This window comes from Hypanus sabinus, chromosome 5 (genome assembly GCF_030144855.1).
Source record: "Hypanus sabinus isolate sHypSab1 chromosome 5, sHypSab1.hap1, whole genome shotgun sequence".
Lineage (NCBI taxonomy): Eukaryota > Metazoa > Chordata > Chondrichthyes > Myliobatiformes > Dasyatidae > Hypanus > Hypanus sabinus.
The window spans coordinates 165,323,020-165,348,103 of record NC_082710.1 but is presented as its reverse complement, the minus strand read 5'-3'; the positions used below and the strand labels follow the sequence as shown (position 1 = coordinate 165,348,103).

Genomic DNA, 25,084 nt, shown 5'->3' with positions numbered 1-25,084 from the left:
AATCCAATTAATTCAGGGAGAAAGATTTATTAATACACGGAAATGTGCTTAACGACAGTACGCACTGTATTTACTCCTACTGAAAGAGAAACAAGAAAAAAATTGCTCTGCTATTTATTTATTTTTAGATTTAGGGACTCGATCGGAACCTTCCGGCTCAAAGAGGCCGTGTTGCACAATTACACCAATGTGACCAATTAACTTACAAACCCGTACGTCTTTGGAATGTGACAGAAATCAGGAATACCCGGAGGAAACGCACGCGATCACGGGAAGATCGTACAAACTCTTTACAAACAGTAAAAACGTGACGCTGACGCTAGAACAGTGTTGTACTAACTGTTAGGCTACCGAGCCATCTCCGGTTCGGAGAAGATAGATTTCGTCACATCACTGTCTCTGGATTTAGTGACACAACCCTGGAATAAAAAGTTGGTAGCAGTAAATATGATACTTCCATTTAAAAAGGCAGAGGTGGGATTCGGTCAGCATAGCACCGGCCTGACCACCTGTAAAGTCAAACTCTCTGATGTGGTTAAATGAACACTGCGTGGTTTGGAATCTGCGTCAAAACCAGAAAATACTGGATACAGTGAGTCACGTAGCACACGTGGAAAGAGAAATTAAGTTAATGTTGCAGGTCAGACGAGTCTTCGACATGAAACATTGACCCCGTTTCTCTCTCCATCACGGCTTTTGTGTTTATGTTTGTGACTAAAAACTCTTACAGCTACTACAGGCTCTGAACTTGAATTTGAATTCTGCAGCCACCTCGAATAGAACTCGAATTTGCAGATCACTGGTCTCCTAAATGATTCAGCTTCATGGCCGTGTTCATATCCAGCCACTTGTGTTCAAGCCCTCTTGAAATGAAAGCTAACATTGCATTTGCCTTCCTCACCACCGACTCAACCGGCAAGTTAACCTTCTGGGTGTTCTGTACAAGGACGCCCAAGTCCTTTTGCATCGCATATTTTTGGATTTTCTCCCCATTTAGAAAATAGACTGCACACTTATTTTTACTACCAAAGTCCAAGACCATGCATTTTCCAATATAGTATTTCTTTTGCCACTTTCTTGCCCATTCTCCTAATCAGTCTCAGTCCTTCTGCAGCCTACCTGCTTTCTCCACCTTAATCTCCAGCCATTTCGTATCATCTGCAAACTTGGCAACAAAGCCGTTTATTAAATCATTAATATACAGCATAAAAAAGAAACGTTCCCAGCACCGCCCCCGCAGAACACCACGAGTGACTGTCAGCTAATCAGAAAAGGATCCTGCTTTTCCCACTTGCTGCATCCTACCATTCGGCCAATACTTTAACCATGCCCGTAACTTTCCTGTAATACCACGGGCTCTTAGCTTGGTAAGCAGCCTCATGTGCGGCATCTTGTCAAAGACCTTTCGAAAGTCCAACTGTAAAATATCCACTGCATCGCCTTTATCTATCCGACTTGTAATCACCTCAAAGGATTCTATCAGGTTCATGAGGAAGGATTTCCGCTTAAGGAAACCATGCTGACTTTGTCCTATCTTGCCCCGTGTCACCAAGTACTCCATAACGTTATCCTTAGCAATTGATTCCAACATCTTCCCAACCACTGGGGTCAGGCTAACTGACCTGTAATTTCCTTTCTGCTGCCTTCGAACTTTCTTAAAGAGTGGTGTAACATTTACAATGTTCCAGTCCCTGGCACCATGCCAGAGTCCAAAGCGTTCTGAAAGATCATTGCTCATGCCTCCACAATCTATACTACAACCTGTTTCAGAATCCTAGGCTGCAGTTCATTTGGTCTGGTGACTTACATACACTTAGGGCTATCAGCTTCTTGAGCTCCTGCTCCCTTGTAATAGTAACTGCATTTATTTCTCATCTTTCACACACTGCAACATCTAGCACACTGCTAGTGTCTTCTACAGTGAAGACTGATGCAAAGTACTCAGTTAATTCATCTGCCATTTCCTTATCCTCGTTATCATTTCCCTGTTCTCTTGTTATAGCGGTTGTACAGCCATTCTCATCTCTTTTACTTTTAACATACTTAAAAAAACTTTTACTATCCACTTTAATAGTATTTGCTAGCTTCCGTTCATATTTCATCTTGTCCCTCCGAATGACTCTTGTAGTTGCTCTCTGTAAGTTTTTAAAAGCTTCTCAATCTTCTATATTCCTGCTAAAATTTGCTTTGTTCTATGCCCTCTCTTTTGCTTTTTCATTAGCTTTGTCTCCCGTTGTCAGCCACTGCTTTGCCATTTGAGTATTTCTTCATTTTTGGAATACACATGTCCTGCACCTTCCTCACACTTCCCAGAAAGTCACACCATTACTACTCTGCTGTCATCCCCGCCAGCAGGTCCTGCCAATTTACTCTGACCAACTCCTCTCTCACGCCACTGTAATTTCCTTTACTCCACTGAAATAGTGCTAGGTTGGACTTTACTTCCTCCACATCAGATTTCAAGTTGAAGTTACTCATATTGTGATCACTGGCTTCTGAGGTCCCTTTAGGTCATTCACCACCCTCCCCCCCCCCCCCCACCAATAATACTCAAGCAGGAGGACTTATTGTTAACGGGGACAGTCATTGAGGTACTCTCTAGTGTCTGACTCTTGCCCTTCCCTCTCCTGACTATTACCTGTCTCCCGAGGCCCGGTGTGATTACTTGCCTATAGCTCCTCTCTGTCACTTCCTCACTTTCCCTGACTAGGCGAAGGTCATCGAGCTGCATCTCCACTTCCCTAACCAGGTCCCTAAGGAGCAGCAGCTCGACGCATCTGGCGTACACGTGTCCGTCCGGGAGGTTGAGAGTCTCCTGGACAGCCCACATCTGACACCCAAAACAAAACACCGGCCTCACAGGCATATTTCCTATTCCTGTTCTTCACAAGCAACTTACTTCATCTCGACCCGTTGAGCCAAAGTCCTCCTACTCTAACTCCCTCTATTATGACACCCACACCTCGGGCGCCCGCTCTGTAAAGCTGCCTTCTACTTAAATTCTTCCTGCCTAACTCGCTGACGTCCACACGCCTGCACAGTCGTGCCTCGATCCTCGTGTCTAGATGAATAAACCCGACACACACTTTTTTCACTTCTCACATGCCCGCTCTCACCCTGCCTCTGTCGAGACAGAACAGAGATAGAGTTCCCCGGGTCCTTACATTTCAACCCCCTGGTCAACCACGCCAAGCACACAGCCTTGGCTACTTCTCCAAGCCAATACTTCCTTTGTCCCTCCTTTTAAACACCAGTATCCAATGCCGCCCTGATCATCTCATCACTTCCCCTGCAAGTGCAGGATTTATAACATCTGCCCGTACCATGATTCCTTCACCTCTACTCAGGGGCCTGATCAGCACTTCCAGGTAAGGAAAAGATTCATTTGCACATCCTCTATCTTGGTCAATTAAATTTGGTGCTCACGATGTGGCTTCTTCTGCATCCGTGCATAGGTGGCCAATTTGCAGAGCACGTGAATTCTTTCACAATGATCACAATAATTAGTCGTGAGAAGCTAAACGGAGCGTATCGATGAGTGTCAGGGTGTGAGGCAGTTGATGGGGATACGAAAGGAATTAAAAATGGGCTCATGTAGCTTTTATGAAAATGGGCAGATAAAGATCGGCGTGATTCCATTGCTCAGTTCGGGTGCAGTCTGTCTGGATTATATGGATAAAAGGAAGTCGATGGGAAGTAGAGGAAAATCAGGTTGTAGGGGTACAGGTGGAAGGGCGGGGACCGATTAGATCACTCAGCTGAGAGCTGACATCGTCCCCGACGAACTGAACATCTCCTCTTCACTCTCGCATCTCCCTTTCAAACTATTTTCAACTTCCCCGCCCCTTTCCGTGCTCACCCGGCCGGAGGATTGACCAAAGCCAGAGCAGCACTACCGCATTTAATGACAATCTTCTCTTCACAGAGCAAATGGCAAAGACAGGTTCTGAGATCGTCGCCGGCATCACGATTATTTACCTGCTGTTGAGCGATTCGGGAGGTGGGTTCACAGCTTTCCGCCTTAAACTGGTGGGCGAGGGTGGTGGAGGGGTTAAACGCTGAGCCCCAGGTAGGGGACTGCAACGAGTGCTGCTGTTGCAGTGGCTTTGCCTGTGCATTGAATTTCAGATCTCGGTAAACTTTCGCAGCCGTTTTCTGCCCAGATCCCTTTCGACAGCCATTCATCTTTTGGAGTGAGTTTTTTCCCTCCGTCAGCCATAGTTGCTGTTGCAGATCGGGGAGGGGGTAGACTTTCCGTACAGAGCCTCAGTACCTGTCTTAGGCAAAGTACCTGCCTCTCACGCCGTCGAGAGCACGCTTGGAATGAAGTGTGAAACCGATAATGACCGAAATGTGTAGAATTATAAACCCCAGGTTCTGTTACCCAGTAGGGGCACTAATTACCAGGTTTATGTTTGTTCTGGAAGTTATGGAAATAACCGTCCAGAACTGAGTTACAAACTGCGTGATTAGAATCTACTTAATTTCAAAGTAAGTCATTTTCTTAAGCATGTAACGGTGAATATTGAAATTAGTGTTACATAAAACGTTAGCAGGATATCAGTCCAACAGCAGCTTTTTCTTCTTCTGTTATCACGGCAGAAACTTAGAACAGTACCGCGCAACACTATGCGCGCCGAATTTTTAATCTACTCCAAGATCAATACTGATGCAATTGTTATATTGACCGTCCTGTTGTAATTAATATTTATTATAAATTACTATAAATTGCACATTGTGCATTTAGACGGAGACGTAACGTAACGATTTTTAATCCTCATGTCTATGAAGGATAAAGTAAAAAAGACAATTCAGTTTAATGCTTTCCTACCGTATAGCCCTGTCAGAAGGTGGCGCTGGGAGTGGACCCAAATGCAAGACACAGACACTGAACTACCAGAAACAGGACTAGGGGTGAGAAGGAAGCAGGAAAGTGGGAAAGAAAGCACGCTGGACATGACACAGGCCCTGGACCAGACAAGGATTCCAGGCCTGGGCTAGTACTTGACAAGGATAGCGGGACATGGAACTGGGAACGAGGAGCCTGGGCTTGGACTCCGAGCCAGAGACTGGACAGGGACCCAGAACCTGGGTCTTGACTCAGGCTCGGACTCCAGAGCTAGGTGGGGACAAGACGTGGCTACAGGATGAGGAGAGGCAACAGGACTGGACGTGAGACTCTAGGACAAGACAAGGGAGCCCCAGCACAGGACGAGACAACCCCAGTACTGGGCTGGGCGAGGCACATGGACAAGACGAGAACATAAAGCCGTGGCTTGGACAGGACTGGGTTCTGAGACCCGAAAGCCTTGACTTGGTCGAGGGAGAGACAGGAACTCAGAGCCTTGGTCAAGGAAGAGACACAAACGTGGAATACAGAGCCAGGAACCCTCCTTGGGTACAGGACGTAGGGCCGGGACTCGTACACAGAATGCAGAAAACGATGAGACAGTTCTCAAAACAAAGTAGCAGCAGACGGCCAGACCTACCTAGCAAAGACATGGACACAGACGGTTCTCAACACTTGGTAGGAGCAAACAGCTTGACATACCTAGCAAAGGCATTGACATAGACACAGTTCAAAACAACAAAGGCCAGTTCCTTATCTTGCTCCAGTGGTAGAAATTGACAGCAGTGAAGTCAAGGCTTCAGGCGAGGCAAGGCTCCAGGAGAAGTGTGAAGGGAAGAGATATAGACAGGGGGTTTGGACAGGAACAATCCAGCAGCCAAAGGCTGAATCCTGAAGCTATTTATGAAGCCAGCCCAAACGAGAATCAGCTGCCCCAACAGAAACTGGAGAATACCGGAAAACCAGGAACAAGGAGCATGGACCAGACCATGAACCAGAATGAGGATTTCATGGACCGAACCATTACAAGCCCTCCATATTTCTTTCATTCAAGTATCTATCTAACAACCTTTTAAATATCTCTATTCTTGTTGGGGTCCAGTCTGGAGCCCGCCTTCCGGGTCTTGCTCCGGTCCACGAACTCCGGACCCCGGGCCTTGCAGGCAGCCCTCCTGTCACACGGAGCCATTGGATCATCTTGGCTTAAGGAGGTACACTTGTTACCTATTAGGGGGCAGGTGTTTATGAGGGGCTCGGGGACTGAGCCTAGTTGTGGGGTCGGCCTGCTCCGAAACTGGTTTAACCTGCTCTGTACCTGGACCACCGGCTCTGAATCCTGACTGTATCCTGTTCTTCCCTAGTTGCCGCCCTGCTTGGAATCCTGTTCTGACCTGATTGCCGGCCTATTCTGTATATGCTCTTTCCAGTTGGTCTTGTTCCCCTGCTTCTCTCCTGTGCGCTAGTACTGCTGTTCCGCCTTATTCGCCTTGCTCACCTGCTCACCCTGGACCCAACTTCCTTCTGATCCCTTGCCTCCATCGGGCAGGTCCGGCTGGACTGCCACTGCCCAACGGGGGTTCTACCCCTCCCTACCCGTTGCCTCTGTTGGGCAGATCCGGCCAGACTGCTGCTGCCCAGTGGGGGTTCCACCCTCTCCTATTCGTTACCTCCGTCGGGCAGGTCTGGCTTGATTGCCGCTGGCCGGTGATAGTTTCTGCCCTTTCCACCTATTCCTCCCTAAGGGTTGTGCCCTGCACCTGCCCAGGTGTCTACAACTGGCCCAGGCCTTCGTGTTTTCCACCTGGGAGGTGACACTGTCCAGGATCCATGCGGCCCGCCCTAAGGACTCCTACCCTTTCCTCCCCTCGTTTCCCATGGGTTGTGCCCCGCACCTGCCCAGATGTCCGTGACTGGCCCAGGCCTCCGTGTTTTCCACTTGGGAGGCGGCCCTGCCCGGGATCCATGCGGCCTTCCATGAGGAATCCTCCTGCCTTGTACGAACTCCAGGACCCTCCTGCCTGCCTCATCCAAACTCCGGGATCCAGCCCCACCTGCTTTACCCTTTACATGCCATGGCATCCCCATCCTGTCCTACCCCTAGTGCTTCAGTGTCTGCATCCTGCATTTGGGTCCAATCCTGCCCCCATTCCTAACAATTTTATCTGTCTCTACCCCTACCCCCGAGAGCACATTCCATGCATCCACCACCCTCTGCAAAAAGCCTACCTCTGACAACCCCTCCCCCCCATACTTTCTTCCAAACTTCTTAAAATTATGCCTTCTCACATTAGTAATTTCCAATCTGGAAAAGACGTTCTGCCCATTTGCTCTATCAATGTCTCTTATCGTTATACATTTCTCTTATCAAGGCTGTTTCATTCCAAAGACAAAAGCCCTAGTTCACTGAAGCTTTTCTCATAAGACATGCTCTCTCTTCCAGCCATTCTTGATACGGGATCGCAGGTGACCTTATTGTACCGGTCTTTCTACAATCAATATCTAAAGCATTTGCCCGTAACACCATTTGACGCCCTGCAGATTTGGGGTGTGAGCGAGGGTGACTACCCGTACGATGGGTACGTATCGGTGAGATTGGAGTTCTCGGAGGGCGATGTGGGAGTGTTGGAAGCTATTGAGACTTTGGTGTTGGTGTGACCTGACCCCGTGGAAACCGGTGGTGCTGCCCTCCTGGTGGGGACTAACTCCCCAGTTGTGCGACGGCTCCTGGGAGCTTGTAAGGAGAAAGGGGGGGAAGACTTTCTGGAGACCCTCTCGGTGCATCCAGTGTTTCGAGCAGTGTTCACAGAAGGGGTTGCCTCCCAAGGGCTGGACCCGGAGTGTAAACGAGGGACGGTGTGGTGTACGCAGGCGAGGCCCAAGGTGATCCGACCAGGAGAGGTCGCACTAATGATGGGGACCCCCAGATTCCCAGGAGTGCCGACGGGAGAAGCCCTGTTAGTAGACACCCCAGACGATCTTGAAGGGGAGACCCGATTTCCGGCGGGGGTGCTGGTGAGGCCCGAAGTGCAGAGACCAGGGGTGGTACATGCAAGCCGTATAGCTATAAGTGTCAGGAACACCACGGCAAGAGAAATCACCTTTAAGAGGGGAATGCCGCTGGCACATCTGTTCCCGGTGACGGTAATGTCTAGCGGACCAGTGAGGACCCCTAACGGGGAGGGATCGGAGCATCGAAGGGAGCTGACCGCTGAAGCCTTTAACTTCGGGGATTCTCCTGTGTCGCCGGAGTGGAAACACCGGCTAGTGGAGAAGATGCTGAAGATGGAAACTGTTTTTTCTCGGGGCGAGTTTGATGTTGGCTGCGCCAAAAGCACTCGCCACACCATCCGGGTGACGGAGGACACCCCATTCCGAGAGAGATCCCGGCGGCTGGCTCTGGCAGATGTTGAGGACGTGCGACAGCACTTGTGCAAGTTGAAGGAGGCAGGAATCGTAGCTGAGACTCGAAGTCCTTATGCGTCCCCAATAGTGGTGGCACGGAAGAAGAATGGGCGAGTGCGCATGTGTGTTGACTACAGGACGTTGAATCGGCGAACTGTCCCTGATCAATATACTGTCCCAAGAGTCGAGGATGCGTTGGCCTGCCTGAGCGGTGCGAAGTGGTTCAGTGTGCTGGATTTAAGAAGTGGGTATTACCAGATCCTGATGAGTGCGGCCGATAAAGAGAAGACCGCTTTTATCTGCCCGCTGGGGTTCTTTCAGTTCGAACGAATGCCCCAAGGCATATCCGGAGCCCCAGCCACCTTCCAGAGGCTCATGGAGAGAACTGTGGGGGATATGAATCTGTTGGAGGTGCTGGTGTACCTGGACGATTTGATAGTGTTTGGATCGACTATGGAGGAACATGAGGAGAGGCTGTTGAAGGTGTTGGACCGGCTTAATGAAGAAGGGTTGAAGCTTTCCCTGGACAAATGCCAGTTCTGCAAGTCGTCGGTTAACTACATTGGCCATATCATTTCGCGAGAGGGAGTGGCTACTGATCCAACCAAGATAGAGGCTGTGACCACCTGGCCGAGACCCCAGAAAGTGGGTGCTCTGCGCTCATTTTTGGGGTTCTGTGGGTATTACCGGCGATTTGTGAAAGGATACGCCAAAGTGTGTCACCCGTTGACTCAGCTGTTTTGTGGCTATCCCCCAGTGGGGAAGAAGAGGACGGGGAACCAGAGGCAGGACGCTGGAGGATACTGGAACCCGGCGGAACCTTTTGGCTCGAGATGGGATGATCAATGTGAAGAGGCGTTCCGATCTTTGGAAAGGGCCCTGACCCAGGCCCCGGTGTTGGCTTTTGCCGATCCCCAGAAGCCATATGTGCTGCACAAGGATGCCAGCCGAGAGGGTCTCGGGGCTGTTCTGTACCAGGAGCATGGCAAAGCATTGAGACCGGTAGCCTTTGTCAGCCGAAGCTTGTCACCCTCTAAGAGAAACTATCCCACTCACAAGTTGGAGTTCCTGGCGCTGAAGTGGGCGGTGGTGGACAAGCAGGGCGATTACTTGTACGGAGCCAAGTTTGAGGTGAGAACGGATAAAAATCCTCTCACCTATATTTTGACTTCGGCGAAGCTGGATGCCACAGGACATCGGTGGCTGGCGGCATTGTCGGTATATGATTTCAGCCTGAGGTACCGCCCCGGAAGCAAGAATGTCGATGCGGATGCATTGTCTCGTCGGGAGCCGGGGGAGGAGGAGAGGGACAAGGAGTGGGAGAGTGTCCCTGCCCCTGCCCCTGGAGTGAAGGCGATGTGTCAGTTTGTTATCACCGTGAAGGCCGAGGGAAGAGGGAGGCTGGAACGAGCCGTGGACCATTTGGGGGTTTTTGACGACGCCATACCCCTAGTTTACTGTGACCTGACTGCTCTGGGGACTAAACAGTTGCCGGAACTGAGTCCGGGGGAAGTGGCAACTGCTCAGCAAAATGACCCGGGCATTGGCACAGTGTGGAGAGCGGTCGAGAAGGGGGATGGGGTGTTGGCTGAGAAGGTGAAACACCCATGCGTGCCTCTGTTGTTGAAGGAGTGGTCTCGGTTGAAGTTAAAGAACAAAATCTTGTACCGGGTAACGACGCCTCCGGACCAACCCCGCTGTTGGCAACTGGACCTGCCGGAGGAGTATCGCCAGGCTGTACTCCAGGCCTTACTTGATGATTCTGGACATTTGGGGGTGGAAAAGACATATGGATTACTCTAAGACCGGTTCTACTGGCCCCGGATGAGGGGGGACGTCGAAGAATAATGTAGGGGATGCCGTCGTTGCGTCCAGAGGAAGACCCTGCCAGAGTTGGCGGCTCCACTGTCGCACTTGCAGAGTGCGGGACCTCTGGACCTGGTATGTATGGATTTCCTGTCGATTGAGCCTGACACCAACAACACCGCGAATGTATTAGTCATCACCGATCATTACACTCGCTATGCTCAGGCATTTCCCACCAAGGATCAGAAAGCGACGACAGTGGCGAAGGTGTTATGGGAGAAGTATTTTGTGTATTACGGCCTTCCCAGGCGAATCCATAGTGATCAGGGGCGGGACTTTGAGAGCCGCCTTATCCAGGAATTACTGACTATGCTTGGGGTTGAGAAATCCAGGACTACCCCTTACCACCCACAGGGAGACCCTCAGCCAGAGAGATTCAACAGGACCCTGTTGGATATGCTCGGGACGCTGGAGATTGGGCAGAAAAGCAGGTGGAGTCGTCATATTGGACAATTGGTTCACTGTTACAATTGTACTCGCAATGAGGCTACAGAGTATTCACCCTTTTATCTGATGTTCGGGCGGGAAGCGAAGTTGCCCATTGACGTGTGTTTTGGAGGTGGAGTGGGCGAATTTCCCGGGAAGTCCCATCTAAAGTACGTGTCCGACATGAAGAGGGAGTTACAGCGGGCGTACGAGTTGGCCGAGGCGGCGGCTACCAAACAAAATCAGAAGACTAAGATGCGGTATGATCGAAAGGTGAAGTTTGTACAATTATTACCGGGCGACCGGGTCCTTTTACGGAATTTGGGACCCCCTGGTAAGCACAAGTTGGCAGATCGATGGGCGGCCAGCCCCTATGTAATAGAGAGCCAGATGCCGAACCTGCCAGTTTACCGGGTGAAACCCGAGGATGGAAAAGGGCCTATCAAGGTACTCCATAGGAATCACCTGCTGCCACTGGGTCAAGCGGTGCAGGTGGATAAGGAGCCCGAGTGGGAGGTTACGCCCAGTACAAGGACTCTGCGAGGGCGCGGAGAACGGGAAGAGCCCGCTGCTGAAGAGCGGGGACGGGTCCCTCACCCGGGAATGGCTACCGATTCAGAGGAGGACGACTCAGATGAGTGGGCCCTGTTCCCATTCGCTGGTGCTCCAGTACCAGGAGAGGAGGCTCCTGGCCCTTCCCATACTGAATTGGGTGAGAGGAGGGAAGGTCTTGAGGGTCAGATGGAGAGGCAGCCTACATTGGTGGGAGAGAGGGTGGAACCCGAGCGTGAGCCAGAGAGATCTCAGGTGAGGGAGGACCCCTGTGAGGAAGGGGGTGCGGGTCTGTCAGGTAGACCTGGGGTGTCCGAGACAGTGGGTTCGCAGGTGACGAGGGAGCCCAGTGGGGCAGAAGGGGTATGATCTCAGAGGATTAGGCGCCCCCCGGAGCGGTTGACATATGTGGTACCAAGAGAACCGAGTGTGATTTCTACAGCTCTGGGTAGTTATGTCACTGCTTTCTGCACCTGGGTTGGGTTTTGTGTGTTGCAAGAAGCTTTGGGGACCTCTAGTAATGCCATGAGGGCATGACATTTGCTGGTGGGGAGAGAATGTACAATGTCCTGGGTATATTACTCAAAATGGCCTCTTTGGTTTGTTACAAGTAGGAATGTTTCTTTGTCGGGTGAGTGTTTCTCTCGCCGTTGTTTCAATTTAGAATGGCTGATATGGTAATTGTATTCATTTGTTAATCAATGGGGAATGTCATTGTGTCTTGTGATGCTGGGAACTTGGGGGAGGGGTTTTCGCTGGTTTTTTTGGGGTGGCCGAGGAAGACGCTGAGGAAGGTGGACGTGTGCTGGACTGCTCGGAAGACCACCGGGGTGGTCCCAGGTGTGACGGCCGGATGGGTCGATTGGTTCATTGATTGAGCTCCAACCAGTGCACTAAACAGACTGAACTTTGATAAGTTGGCGCCTTTTGTTTTTTTCCTTGTGTATGTGTATATGTATATATATATTTTATTGCCTACTATTTTTTTTAATTTTAGTAAACTCTTTAAAGTGTATTTCATAACGGTATTTGTTGTGGGTTTGATACTGTTGGCGGGCGCGAGACATTAACTCGATTCTCACAGCACCTGCGTGTATGGGAGGTGGGTTGGAGAGTGACTGGAACTCCGTTTCCCCTAGACATATACCAGCCTGTTGGGTAAGGGTTACAAATGGTAATGGCTATGCTTCTGCATCATAAACTTTATACTTTGATAACAGCTGCTTTGCCCTCACAGACACCACAGTCGACCCCATGAACAGAAATCTGTCCCAGGAAGGTCAAACTAAGGGGTGGCTGGTGGGGCTTTCTGGTTAATAGGGCAGGAAAGGCCCTTCACCATGGATCATTGCAAATCCTCAGCCAATACAAAAGCTCGTCACCATGTTGTCCAGTATCCATACTCACTATTGTCCTTAAATGGCTTTCTACAAGAATGCAAGGAAATAGGAACACAGTGGTGACATGGTAACAATCTTTCCATCAATGTCCAAAAAAACAAAAGACTGATCATGGATTACAGGAGGAATGGAGACAAACTCATACTGATCAACATCAATGGGACTGCAGTTGATACAGTGAGCAGTTTAAGGTTCCTCAGTTATACGTCACCAAAGATCTTACCTGGACTGTCAAAGTCAAAGTCCTGTCCCAAGCCGTTGTGGCTCATCAGGCCAGTGCTTATGCTGGTTTCTGTGGCGTGAAGTGACTGAGAGTCTATCGCGAGGACCTGGACTGTACACACTGGCTTTGTGGCAAAAAAAAAGCACAGCAGTGTCTCTTCCACCTCAAGTGACGGAGAAGATCGGCATGAGCCCTCAAATCTTCAAGACCTTCTACAGTGGTACCATTGAGAGCATCCTGACCTCTGTATCACCACCTGGTATGGGAACTGTACCAACCTTGATCACTAGGCACATCTGTTGATGTGAACCCCTCCGGTGAGGACATTTACAGCAGCAGGTGCATAAAGTAGGCCTGGATGATCATCGGAGACACCAGTCACCACAACCATAAACTGTTTCAGCTGCTTCCGTCTGGAAGATGGTACCGCTGCATTAAAGCCAGGACCAACCAGCCATGGGACAGCTTCTTTCGACATAAATTCACATGTCTGTGCATTGCAACGGAGTCATAACACAAAGAATTTTACTCGCTTTGTGGAGTGGATGTACGATTTAAATAAATTCAAATTCAAATAACCCAAAGCTAATATTCGCAGTATTACCATATTGTTGACCAAATCCTCTTTTGCAGGAGATAACGGAATGTTACACCATTTTGTTATCTTCAGCTCCCCTTTTGTGGTTTTGCTTTAGGCACAGACTGTTGCTACCATCAGATTAATGCATTATTCATGACATAGAGCTGAGGAGCTATGACTCTGAAACCATGAAACAGGTTGTCAGTGGCTGCAGTGTGGGCAGGGGCACAGCTCAGTAAGTTAATCTGCCTCAGGCTGAGGAGTACACAGGCACTTTAGTTTGTGTGGTTGCCTTGACAATGAGAAGTTCCTTTCAGTGTAATCACAATTCTGTTGGTAGTTAAGTTCTCCATTTCCCAAACATTCCACAATCTAAACAATCTCTAAGTGTATCAATAAGACCATAACTGAACCGACAATGCTCAGGCAATGTCTCAAATTCAGCACCATATTCCTAAACTCCCCTTTTCATTGATTCCACTTATGATGCCTAAATAATTCTGCAATCAACAATAGCTTTGGTTTTAAATGTCCCTGCATTATTTTCATATCAGCAAAGTTCATTTTGGCTGGTTTAGTTGGAGTAGTAAAACTTCGGAGCAAATTGGATGCTTTTACCTCCAATACACTCAACAAAATTGGCACTTAGTTCTTACTGGCAATTTCATTCACTTCAAAATAGTGTTAAAGTTGCTCAGTGAACAACATCCCATTGTTTATCCTTCTGATGGAGTGAGCCCTTTTAGGTCTTTATGATTATTTTCACATATACTCACTGTTAATGAACTTGTGGATTCGTCAGTTTTCTGCCTTTTTTAAAACTCAGCCATGCCTGTTTTCTTCATTGGACCATTTCCTGCTGCACTTTAAAAAGACGTGAACGTTTTGCTTTAAACAGTATAATTTTCCTTCTTTCAGGAAGAATTTCATGGATGGTTAATCTGGTCTAATGATTATTTTGAATGTATCAGTGGGATGAGGAAGAAATTGGCTGGATAATTCTTATTCTGAAAGGATCCTTCTTGGGACAGGCTCAATATATAGAATGCTCAGACCTGAAGTTTGTTCTTTTTATGTGTTTTCATCTTCCATTCAATGACAAAACGTTGTTGCACAAAAGACAGTCATTTTGCTTAATGATTCTGGTAGTATTATTAGCTCAGACCAATTTTCCCCTCTCTTTCCTCAGTGTTGGATATTTTTTTAAATGTTGGGTTATTTCTATTTTTCTCGTTCTGGAACATTTGCAGTCCCTCTGGGGAAGGTGCTCCCTCGATGGTGTTGGGGAGGGAGTTCCAGGATTTAGAGCCAGCAATGATGAATGCTGAGCCAAGGGAATGAAACTGTGGTAAAAACACACAAATTGCTGGAGGAACTCAGTGGGTCAAGCAACATCTGTGAGGGTAAGTAATGTTGTATGGTTTCTACCCAAAACATTAATAGCAGCCCCCCCCCCCTCCAGCCATAGAAGCTGTTTGAAATGCTGATCTCCTCCAGCAGATTATTGTTGCTCTGTGTATCAGTAACTGCAGTCTCACATGTCACCAAGAAAAATGCACTGTGAATTCACAGCCTTGCGTGGAGCTTAGCTGTTCTATCAGAAATCCACCTTTGTGTTTTAATTCTTTTCCTCCAGGGTCATTAGGGACCATGTGTACCACTGAGGTAAAAGGGCATCATGTGGTGGTGTTCTCATGTGCCTGCTTCCCCTTGCCCCTCAGATTTGGGACTGAGCTAGAGTTGCCATGCTGTGGAAATGTGGACACCAACACACTGGGACTAATGACTGTTTCAGTTCTGGCAGAGTCCGATGGGAATCCGGCTACTCGTCATGTGGTGAATGGGACTCTGGGACAGTCAGTCACTTTGCCAGGAAATGTGCCAGGAGAAAGCATTTCATTCATTATTTGGGAGTACACAAATTCATCCAGTCAAAAAAAGTTTCCATTATGTGTGAAATATAAAGACAGCTCAGCAATTTGTAACAGAGAGAGGATCACGTTAAACCCGAAGGACTATAACCTGGAAATACAGAACCTAACAGACAGTGACAAAGGTCTGTATGAAATAAATGCATGGACCGATACAGATATCCATAAAGAGGTGATGGAACTGCGAATTTATGGTAATATCATTTTAATTATAATATATATTCTGGTCTGACATTTTTAGAGTAGTGAAAGATGAAAGGGGAGATGGTTGTGGTCTGAGCTGAAGCCTGTGGGACACACAAGTCAAGGTGGTAGCTTTGTACTTTCTCATAACATTCCCTCATTCCAGACTAACACCTCTTCGTTTAACAAGCTTCCATTTTGCATTACACATTTTAGCATATACTACAAATCAAATGTTAATACATCTGTTACAGTGTAACTTCCATGCTTAGTCAGTAAATTTCACCCTATCACAGAAATCTCTTTCAACCACTCCTCTCCACCCCATTCCTGTACCTAGACTAATTGGTTCCTCGCTTTCCAGTTCCAGAATCTGAACCTAAATTTTAAAAAAAACTACACAGTCCTGCAGATCTTTCCAGCATTTTGGATTTCTTTTTGTTTTATTTAAACTTTCCTACATCTGCAACTTTTTTGACATTCACATCAACCACCCTGATGCTTTCATCTGATTTTGCGAGTTATTTAATTTGCAACGCTAAAGTGTGCAGTTCTGGTCACCGAATTATACGAAAGATGTCAACAAAGTAGAGAGAGTACAGAGAAGATTTACTAGAATGTTACCTGGGTTTCAGCACCCAAGTTACAGGGAAAGGCTAAACAAGTTAGGTCTTTATTCTTTGGAGCGTAGAAGGTTGAGGGGGGACTTGATACAGATATTTAAAATTATGAGGGGGATTAGATAGAGTTGACGTGGATAGGCTTTTTCCATTGAGAGTAGGGGAGATTCAAACAAGAGGACATGAGTTGAGAGTTAAGGGGCAAAAGTTTAGGGGTAACACGAGGGGGAACTTCTTTACTCAGAGGGTGGTAGCTGTGAGGAACGAGCTTCCAGTAGAAGTGGTAGAGGCAGTTTTGGTATTGTCATTTAAAGTAAAATTGGATAGGTATATGGACAGGAAAGGAATGGAGGGTTATGGGCTGAGTGCGGGTCAGTGGGACTAGGTGAGAGTAAGCGTCGGCACGGACTAGAAGGGCCAAGATGGCCTGTTTCCATGCTGTAATTGTTATATGGTTATATATGGCTAAAACACAGAGCAGGGCAGAGTCGGCTCTTCCGGCCTTTGGGACATGCCCCTCCCGCTACCCCCAATGAAACCAATTAACCCTAACTTAATGACACGACAATCTACGCGGTACGTCTTGGCGCTATGGGAGAAAATCAGAAGGTCTGGAGAAAACCTACAGAGAGGATGTACAGAGATACCTTTCTGGAATTGAACTCCAAACTCCAGGACTCTCTGAGCTGTAATAGCTGCTCACTAATAGCTACACTACTTTGGCACAGAGCTCCACTACCATGGTACATAATGAATATCAGCTTTATTGCTGAATGCCTTCTGCGTAGTTTAAGCTCCAGTTCAGTTATCTTCCTGCTTGTGGTAGCTGCTTGCATGCAGTCATATTTCTGTCGGTTATTCACTCAAATTCTGTCTCTGGTCTTCTCTTTGAATGAAGTGCTGTTGTCAGTACAGTACCCAAGTATTCACCAATTTGTTCAGTCACTCATGGTTTGTGTGTGAGAGACATCAGTAAGAATGTTGTCATTCCTGTGTTGTCATTCTGACGTGGTTAAAGTCAACAGATGCCATTACACATGGAAATTTAAAACTGTAGTTGGAAAAGATCCCAGCAAATGCTTGAAAGACTCAGAGAGTTGGACAGCATTAGTGGAAAGAAAAACAGTTATTGTTTTATATCAAAACTAAACAGTGCTGCAAATATTTTATGGTATTTTCCAAATACAGAAACGTCTGCACGTCAGGCTTTGGAGAGAAATGCTTCATGTGCTTTCAGAGGCAGAACTGATTGCACAGTGACTGGGATGAGGTTTGAATGACCAGTCTCATTGTCCCACTCCCTGATGGGTTTCAGGAACTGATCCTGGAGCTTCTCCCCTGCAATGGTCATGCTTACCCATTGATGAAATGAATCATCGTGAAAATTTCTCCTCATGAGCCTTGCAGGATGGCAATAGGTGGCTTGACCCAGCAGGTCCATGGGATTTTTGTGTCCTGGAGACTTGGCTCACTCTGGACATCATGGATTCAATACATAGGCTGATTCAGAGAAGGCTAAAGGTGAGGGGGTGGCGGGGTAGTCTGTGTTCCATGATAAACTCTTTCAGATGCTCGGATCCTCTAACCTGGACCAATAGAGTTCTCCTCTGTCATCCTGACCACAGTACTTACAGCCAAAAGCTGATGCTAAGCAAATTCTTGAGTTATTGGGTGCAGCGATTAGTGAAAAAGAAGCATCCTACTCTGCCACCTTTCAAATAATTGTTGGGACCTTCAATCAGGCAGGCTTGCTTGAAGAAATTTCTGCCCAATTATAATCAACATATTTCCTGCAGCACAATGGGTCCCAACAAACTTGACCACTATCTTACCATGATTAGGAATGCCTAGCGATCCACCCCTAGACAGCATTTCAGGAAATCTCATCACTTGGCTGTACTCCTACCGGCATACAAGCAGAGACAAAAGAGTAAGATGCCACATATAAGGACAACAAATAGGTGGTCACAGGAGACCAAGTAGCGGCTTCAGGACTGCTTTGAGTTGGTTAACTGGGCTGTGTCCAAGAGCTCATTAGAGGGTCTGAACAAATACACCATGATTGTCACGGATTATCAGGTCTGGCAACAAGTAAAATACAAGAGGTCCAGGTATGATCTTCAGAAAGCCATCTCACATGCAAAGTGGCAACTCGGGACCAAACATGAGTCACTGAAGGTTGCTCGACAGCTGTTGCAGAGCATGAATGCTATCACCTCCAGCGAAGTGAAAACAAGCACTATAGGTGATAACCACGTTTCATTTTCTCAATGCATTTTATACTCACTTTGACCTTCTCCCTCAGCCCCCAACAACCCTGTGGTTTCAGTCTCTGAGGCTGATATGAGTTGCCTACCTACTTCAATTATCCCAGTGCCTCCAAAGAATGTGGTAATCTGCCTCAATGACTATTGTCCTGAGCACTTACATCCACCGTGATGAAGTGCTTTGTGAGGTAGATGATGAAACATATCAACTCCTGCCTGAGGAGTGACTTGAATCCACTCCAATTTTCCTACTGTCATAACAAGTCAACAACAGATACCATTTCTTTGTCTCTTCACTCAACCTTGGAACATCTGTTCAGTGAAGATGCAAACGACAGGGTGCTCTTCATTGACTACTGCCCAGCAATCAACACTATCACCCCTTTGAAACCAATCACTAAGCACCATGACCTAGGCCTCAATATCCCTGTGTGCAGCTGGATCCTCAATTTCCTTACTTGTACCCTCAGTCAGTTCCTATTGGAAACAACATCTCCTCCACAGTAACTATAAGTACAGGTGCACCATAAGGCTGTATACTTAGGCCCCTGTTCTACTCGATTTATACTTACGATTGTGAGGCTAAGCACAGCTCTAATGCCACATTTAAGTTGACGGATGACACCATTATCATGGGCCGAATCAAGAGTGGTGCCGAATCCATATTGGAATAAAAAAAATCAGGAGTTTACTGTTGACTACAGGAGGAGGAAAACAGAGATCCATGAGCTAGTCCTCACCCTAGTGGGGTCAGATGTGGACAGGGTCAACAACTTTAAATTCCCCCATGTTATCCTTTCAAAGGATCTGCCCTAGGTCCTTAGTGCCATTTGGAAGAAAATGCAGCAGCACCTCTACTTTCATAGAAGTTTGTGAAGATTGGGCATATCAACTAAAACATTGATGAATTTCTATTGCGTTGGAGAGTATATTGGCTGGTTGCATCATAGCCTGGTATGGAGACTCCAAAGTCCTTGAATAGAAATGCCAACAAAATGTACTGGATACAGCCCAGTCCATGATAGGTAAAACCCTCCCCACCATTGAGCAAATCTATACAGAGCAGTATAGCAGGAAAGCAGAATCCATCATCAAGAAGTCCCACCATCCAGGCTGTGCTCTCTTCTTGATGTTGCCATTAGGAAGAAAGTTCAGGAGCCTCAGGACTCACACCAGCAGGTTCAGGAACAGTTATTAGCCCTCAGCATTAGGCTCTTGAACCAGAGGGGATAACTTCACTCACCCCATCATTGAACCGTTCTCACAACCTATGGACTCACTTTCAAGGAATCTTAATCTTGTGTTCTCAATATTTATTGCTTTATTTATTTATTATTATTATTTCCTTTTTTTTCTTTTTGCATTTGCAGTTTTTTGCACATTGTTATCCATCCTGTTGAATGATTATCTTTGTGTTTCTTGTATTTACGATGACTGCCCACAAGAAAATGAATCTCATGTGATGACATATATGTTCTTTGATAATAATTTTACTTTGAACTTGAACTCTTGCTCACTGGATGATTTTTTTCTTTCTCATGCAATTCTCTGTAAACCCTCGAGATTGTTGTGCATGAAAAAACCAGATCAGCAGTTTCTGAGATACTTAAACCACCCCACTTGGCATCAACCATCATTCCACGGTCAAAGACATTGAGATCACATCTCTTTCCCATTCTGATCTGAACAACTGAACCCGTTGACCATGTCTGCATGCATTTGTGATTTGAGTTGCTACCACATGATTGGCTGATTAGATATCTGTATTAATGAGCAGGTAGACAGATGTACTGAATAAAGTAACGACTGAGTGTGCCTATTGTAGTTTACGGGACCTGATCTTTCTCCCACCATTTCTCTTCTCCACCCTGTACTTTGCTGTCAAGGTCATTCTCCTCATTCCAAACTGCCTTTGAGAGAAGTGCTGGTAAGCTGCCTTCAGGACAGTTTTAGTCCTTCTGGGAAAGATGCCCGCACAATGGTGTTGGGGAGGGAGTTCTAGGCTTTAAATGTTGTGCCAATGCAATTAAACTGTGGCAAGAAAAACATAAACTGCTGGAGGAACTCAGCAGCTTCTGTGAGGGTAAGTAATGATGTATCATTTCAACCCAAAACATTAATCGACCCGCCCCCCCATAGAAGCTGTTTGAAATGCTGATCTCCTCCAGCAGATTATTGTTGCACTATGTACCAGTAACTGCAGTCTCACATGTCACCAAGAAAAATGCACTGTGTATTCACAGCCTTGCGTGGAGCAGAGCTGTTCTATCAGAAATCCACCTTTGTGTTTTAATTGTTTTCCTCCAGGGTCATTAGGTACCATGTGTGCCACAGAGTTAAAGGAGCATTGTCCCATCATCTGGCGGTGTTCTCATGTGCCTGCTTCCCCTTGCCCCTCAGAGTTGGGACCAAGCTTGAGTTGCCATGCTGTGGAAATGTGGACACCAACACACTGGGACGAATGACTCTAATGATTTGTCCTTCTGTTTCTGTCCTTCTGGCAGAGTCCGATGGGAATCTGGCTACTCGTCGTGTGGTGAATGGGATACTGGGACAGTCAGTCACTTTACCAGGAAATCTGCCAGGAGAAAGCATTTCATTCATTACTTGGGACTACACAAATCCATCTGATCAAGAGGTGGTTCAATTATGTGTGAATTATGAAATCAGCCCAACAACTTGTAACAGAAAGAGGATGACATTAAACCTGAAGGATTATAGCCTGGAAATACAAAACCTAACAGACAGTGATGAAGGTCTGTATGAAATAAGTGCAAGGACCAATACAAAGCTCCATAAAGAGGTGATGGAACTACGAATTTATGGTAATATTATTTTAATTATAATATATATTCTGGTCTGACATTTTTAGAGTAATGAGAGATGAAAGGGGAGATGTTTGTGGTCTGAGCTGAAGCCTGTGGGACACACGAGTCAGAGGGAATACTGAAACTCTGCTCAGATGCACACTTGCTTTTGTGAAGGACCCGGTCTGAAGCACCGTCTGTCTACTGTACATACGGCTGGCAAAATAATTGGACGGTTCCTTTCTGGGAGGGAACACTAAGTCATCTCACAATATGATCTCTTAAAATAAATTCTTGCTGCCACCTGCGTACTCATCCTTTTGTCCCAGAAACCGCATTGCTCAGTGGTGAGTGGGGACATCAGCAGCATTTTCTATTTGGAAGGAGAATTGTACAGTGGAGAACAGATCTGAAAGTGAAGAACAGGAGAGAAAGGTGCAGGTCTATTGAGCTTGCTAACTGAACATCCAGGTGGAACAGAGACAACATGGACAAGAAATGTTCCTAGTTCTCACAAAGCTGTTCATACAAGTTCCATTTTGGTCTCCTTACTTAAAATGTGACATACATGGGAGTTCTAACTAAATGTCAGAAGTACAGTTTCTGGGATGGATGGGTTTCCATACAAGAGACTGAGTAGTGTACACCTGTATTCTTAAAAGTTCAGAAGAATGGAAGGTAATCTCACCAAAACTTAAGAAACAAATCTCATAGATCTTAATAGAGTGGATGCTTGGGGGACATCTGCCCAACCTGAGAAGGCTAGAGTCAGACTATGAGGTAGAACTACTCTAGAAGACTGGGGAGACTTAATTATGAAGGTCAATCAATACTAAAGTAGATAGATATTTTGTATATGAAAGAAATTTAGGATGAGGTAAAAATGAGATTGAAGTATTGCAGAGCAGGCTTCTCCTAGCCCTCTATGAAAATTCTTGTGCCAGGCTCATAACTAATATCTATTATGGACAAACAATTATCTTTATTTGTCTTTTTCTTATAAACAGAACCTGTATCAACACCAGTAATAAATATCAGCAAGTTCCTCACAGATGAGGTATGTAACATCAGTTTGCACTGTTTACTGGAGCGTGGCTTGGAGCCAGTTTACACTTGGTGGACAGGAGGTGATGAGGTCACGGCTGATGAGTCACATGTACTGACTGATGGAGGGAGAAGACTGGAATTGTCCTTAAGGCCGAGTGATAACAGAGTGTACAACTGCACAGTGAGGAACCCTGTCAGTGAGGCAACTACGAGTGTGGATCTTAGAAAGCTCTGTCCCGTCACTGAAGGTTGGTGCATTACTTCTTCAACACCCGTACTCCTTTCTCAAATAGTGACAGTTATTTATTTCCTTTCTGTTCTAATTTCAATATCCATACAATGGATCAGGTCAGGTCTGAGATAGATCAGTGATTTTTTAGGAATATGCAGCCTGCATATAAAACCCCAGACTTTACTTTGCTGCCCTGTTCATTCTGGCCTGATCTATGGGTCAGTCAGAGCTTGACGGCAGCCTGTTCCTGTTCTTGGAGCTTGCCGATCAGCTGCATTTCAATATCTCCAGGAGAGGCTTGGAAGATAGTGCCTTCAGGTTGTGACCTTGCGCGGCCTTGTTGACCTGATTTCTCGCCAATGTCAAAAACTGAAGCATCATGGGGGACCGAAACATCTAAACAATGGGTTCGACTGTCAGAGGCGTCTGCACTTGGGTGATCACTCTATCTCTGTCTCGATGGTGAATGAAAGGCTGAGGAAACAAAAAAAACACTGTGCTACTGACTGTAACATCAAAACAGCAACTGTTTGTCTCTCTATTACAGTGAAATATGTGATATCTGCCTCTGCCTAGGTGAGAGAGAGAGAGCTTGAGGGATGTTGTACGGTATTCTTTTATGGATTGTAGACCATGGTCTTTCTTTGGGACTTTGCTGTTTCTTGCATGATGGCTTGTGGGAGTGCTGATACTGTCTGCTAGAAAAAATGGGGAGAGGCTTGCTGTTGGTTGTGTGGGAGGGGACAAGGGTATTTGGGGTTAGAAAACATAGAATAGAAAACCTACAGCACAATACAGCCCTTCGGCCCACAAGGTTGTGCTGAACATGTCCCTACCCTAGAAGTTACTGGGCTTACCTGTAGCCCTCTATTTTTCTAAACTCCATGTACCTATCCAAAAGTCTCTGAAAAGACCCTATCGTATCCACCTCCACCGTGTTTGCCAGCAGCCCATTCCACGCACTCACCACTCTCTGAGTGAAAAAAACTTACCCCTGACATCTCCTCTCTACCTACTCCCCAGCTCCTTAAACCTGTGCCCTCTTGTGGCAACCATTTCAGCCCTGGGAAAAAGCCTCTGACTATCCAGATGATCAATGCCTCTCGTCATCTTATACACCTCTATCAGGTCTTCTCCCTTCCTCTGTCGCTCCAAGGAGAAAAGGCCGAGTTCCAGACAACATCCTTGTAAATCCCCTCTGCACCCTTTCTATGGCTTCCACATCCCTCTTGTAGTGAGGCGACCAAAACTGAGCACAGTACTCCAAGTGGGGTCTGACCAGGGTCCTATATAGTTGCAACATTACCTCCTGGCTCCTAAATTCAATTCCACAATTGATGAAGGCCAATACACTGTATGCCTTCTTAACCACAGAGTCAACCTGTGCAGCTGCTTTGAGCCTCCTATGGACTTGGACCTCAAGATACTGCTGATCCTCCACACAGCCAAGAGTCTTACCATTGATACTATATTCTGCCAACATACTTGATCTACCAAAATGAACCACTTCACACTTCTCTGGGTTGAACTCCATCTGCCACTTCTCAGCCCAGTTTTGCATCCTATCAATGTCCGGCTGTAACCTCTGACAGCTCTTCACATTATCCACAACATTGCTAACCTTAGTATCATCAGCAAACTTACTAACCCATCCCTCCACTTCCTCATCCAGGTCATTTTTAAAAATCATGAAGAGTAAGGGTCCCAGAACAGATCCCTGAGGCACTCCACTGGTGACCGACCCCCATGCAGAATATGACCCATCTAGAACCATTCTATTCCTTCTGTGAGCAAGCCATTTCTGGATCCACAAAGCAACGTCCCCTTGGATCCCATGCCTCCTTACTTTCTCAAGAAGCCCTGCATGGGGTATGTTATCAAATGCCTTGCTCAAATCCATATACACTACATCTACTGCTCTTCCTTCATCAATATGTTTAGTCACATCCTCAAAAAATTCAATTAGGCTTGTAAGACAGGACCTGTCCTTGACAAAGCCATTCCTAAGGTTCATAAATCCTGCCTCTCAGGATCTTCTCAAACAACTTATCAACCACTGAGGTAAGACTCACTGATCTATAATTTTCTGCTCATTCTCTACTCCCTTTCTTGATTAAAGGAACAACATTCTCAACCCTCCAATCCTCCAGAACCTCTCCCGTCTCCAGTTTTTCTGTCCTTCATTCTTTGGGATTTTCTTCTGTTTCGAGGTTGTCTGCAGAGAGTAAGATTTTCAGGTTGTATACTGCAGACTTTCTTTGGAACCACTGAACCCATGAACTGTTGAACCCTCTATACTATTATCCAATCACTGTATAATTATGCCCTTTATATTAGCCATTTCCGAATGTCTGTCCATACTTATCATTTTAAATATCTTGATGTTTCCTTGATATTTTTCCATTAGCAGATTTTTCCATGGCTACAAGCCACAGATACTGGGCAAAAGGCACTGGCAATGGGAGGGAACATGCTATTGTATGGAGTGGTTGTGCTGTGCAATCAATGATGTGTAGGATTGATGGAAGCAGTCAATCTGGGTTTCCAATAGAGAAAATAATTTTCTTGGGCTGTGTGGAAAGTTCAAGGGAGTGAGAATGCCGGGATTTGCGGCTAGCTTCCTTCTGTGGTGTAGGGATTCTTTGTACTGCAGCTTCACGCATATGTCATCACAGGCATGTTACAGGAAATAAATGACA

General features: G+C 46.5%; 2 protein-coding genes across 2 annotated transcripts in view; one reads left to right on the top strand and one right to left on the bottom strand.

Moving 5' to 3' along the window:
• The window catches only part of LOC132394542 (SLAM family member 5-like), a 143,247-nt gene that overhangs the window by 62,568 nt on the left and 55,595 nt on the right, over nucleotides 1-25,084 (bottom strand). The window lies entirely within an intron of this gene.
• Nucleotides 20,510-25,084, top strand: part of LOC132393858 (SLAM family member 6-like) — a 28,033-nt gene continuing 23,458 nt past the window's right edge. Inside the window, exons 1-2 of the mRNA XM_059969253.1 lie at nucleotides 20,510-21,124; nucleotides 22,114-22,401. Coding sequence (XP_059825236.1) covers nucleotides 20,761-21,124; nucleotides 22,114-22,401 — 652 coding nt within the window. The 5' untranslated portion in view covers nucleotides 20,510-20,760. The remainder of the gene's footprint in view (nucleotides 21,125-22,113; nucleotides 22,402-25,084) is intronic.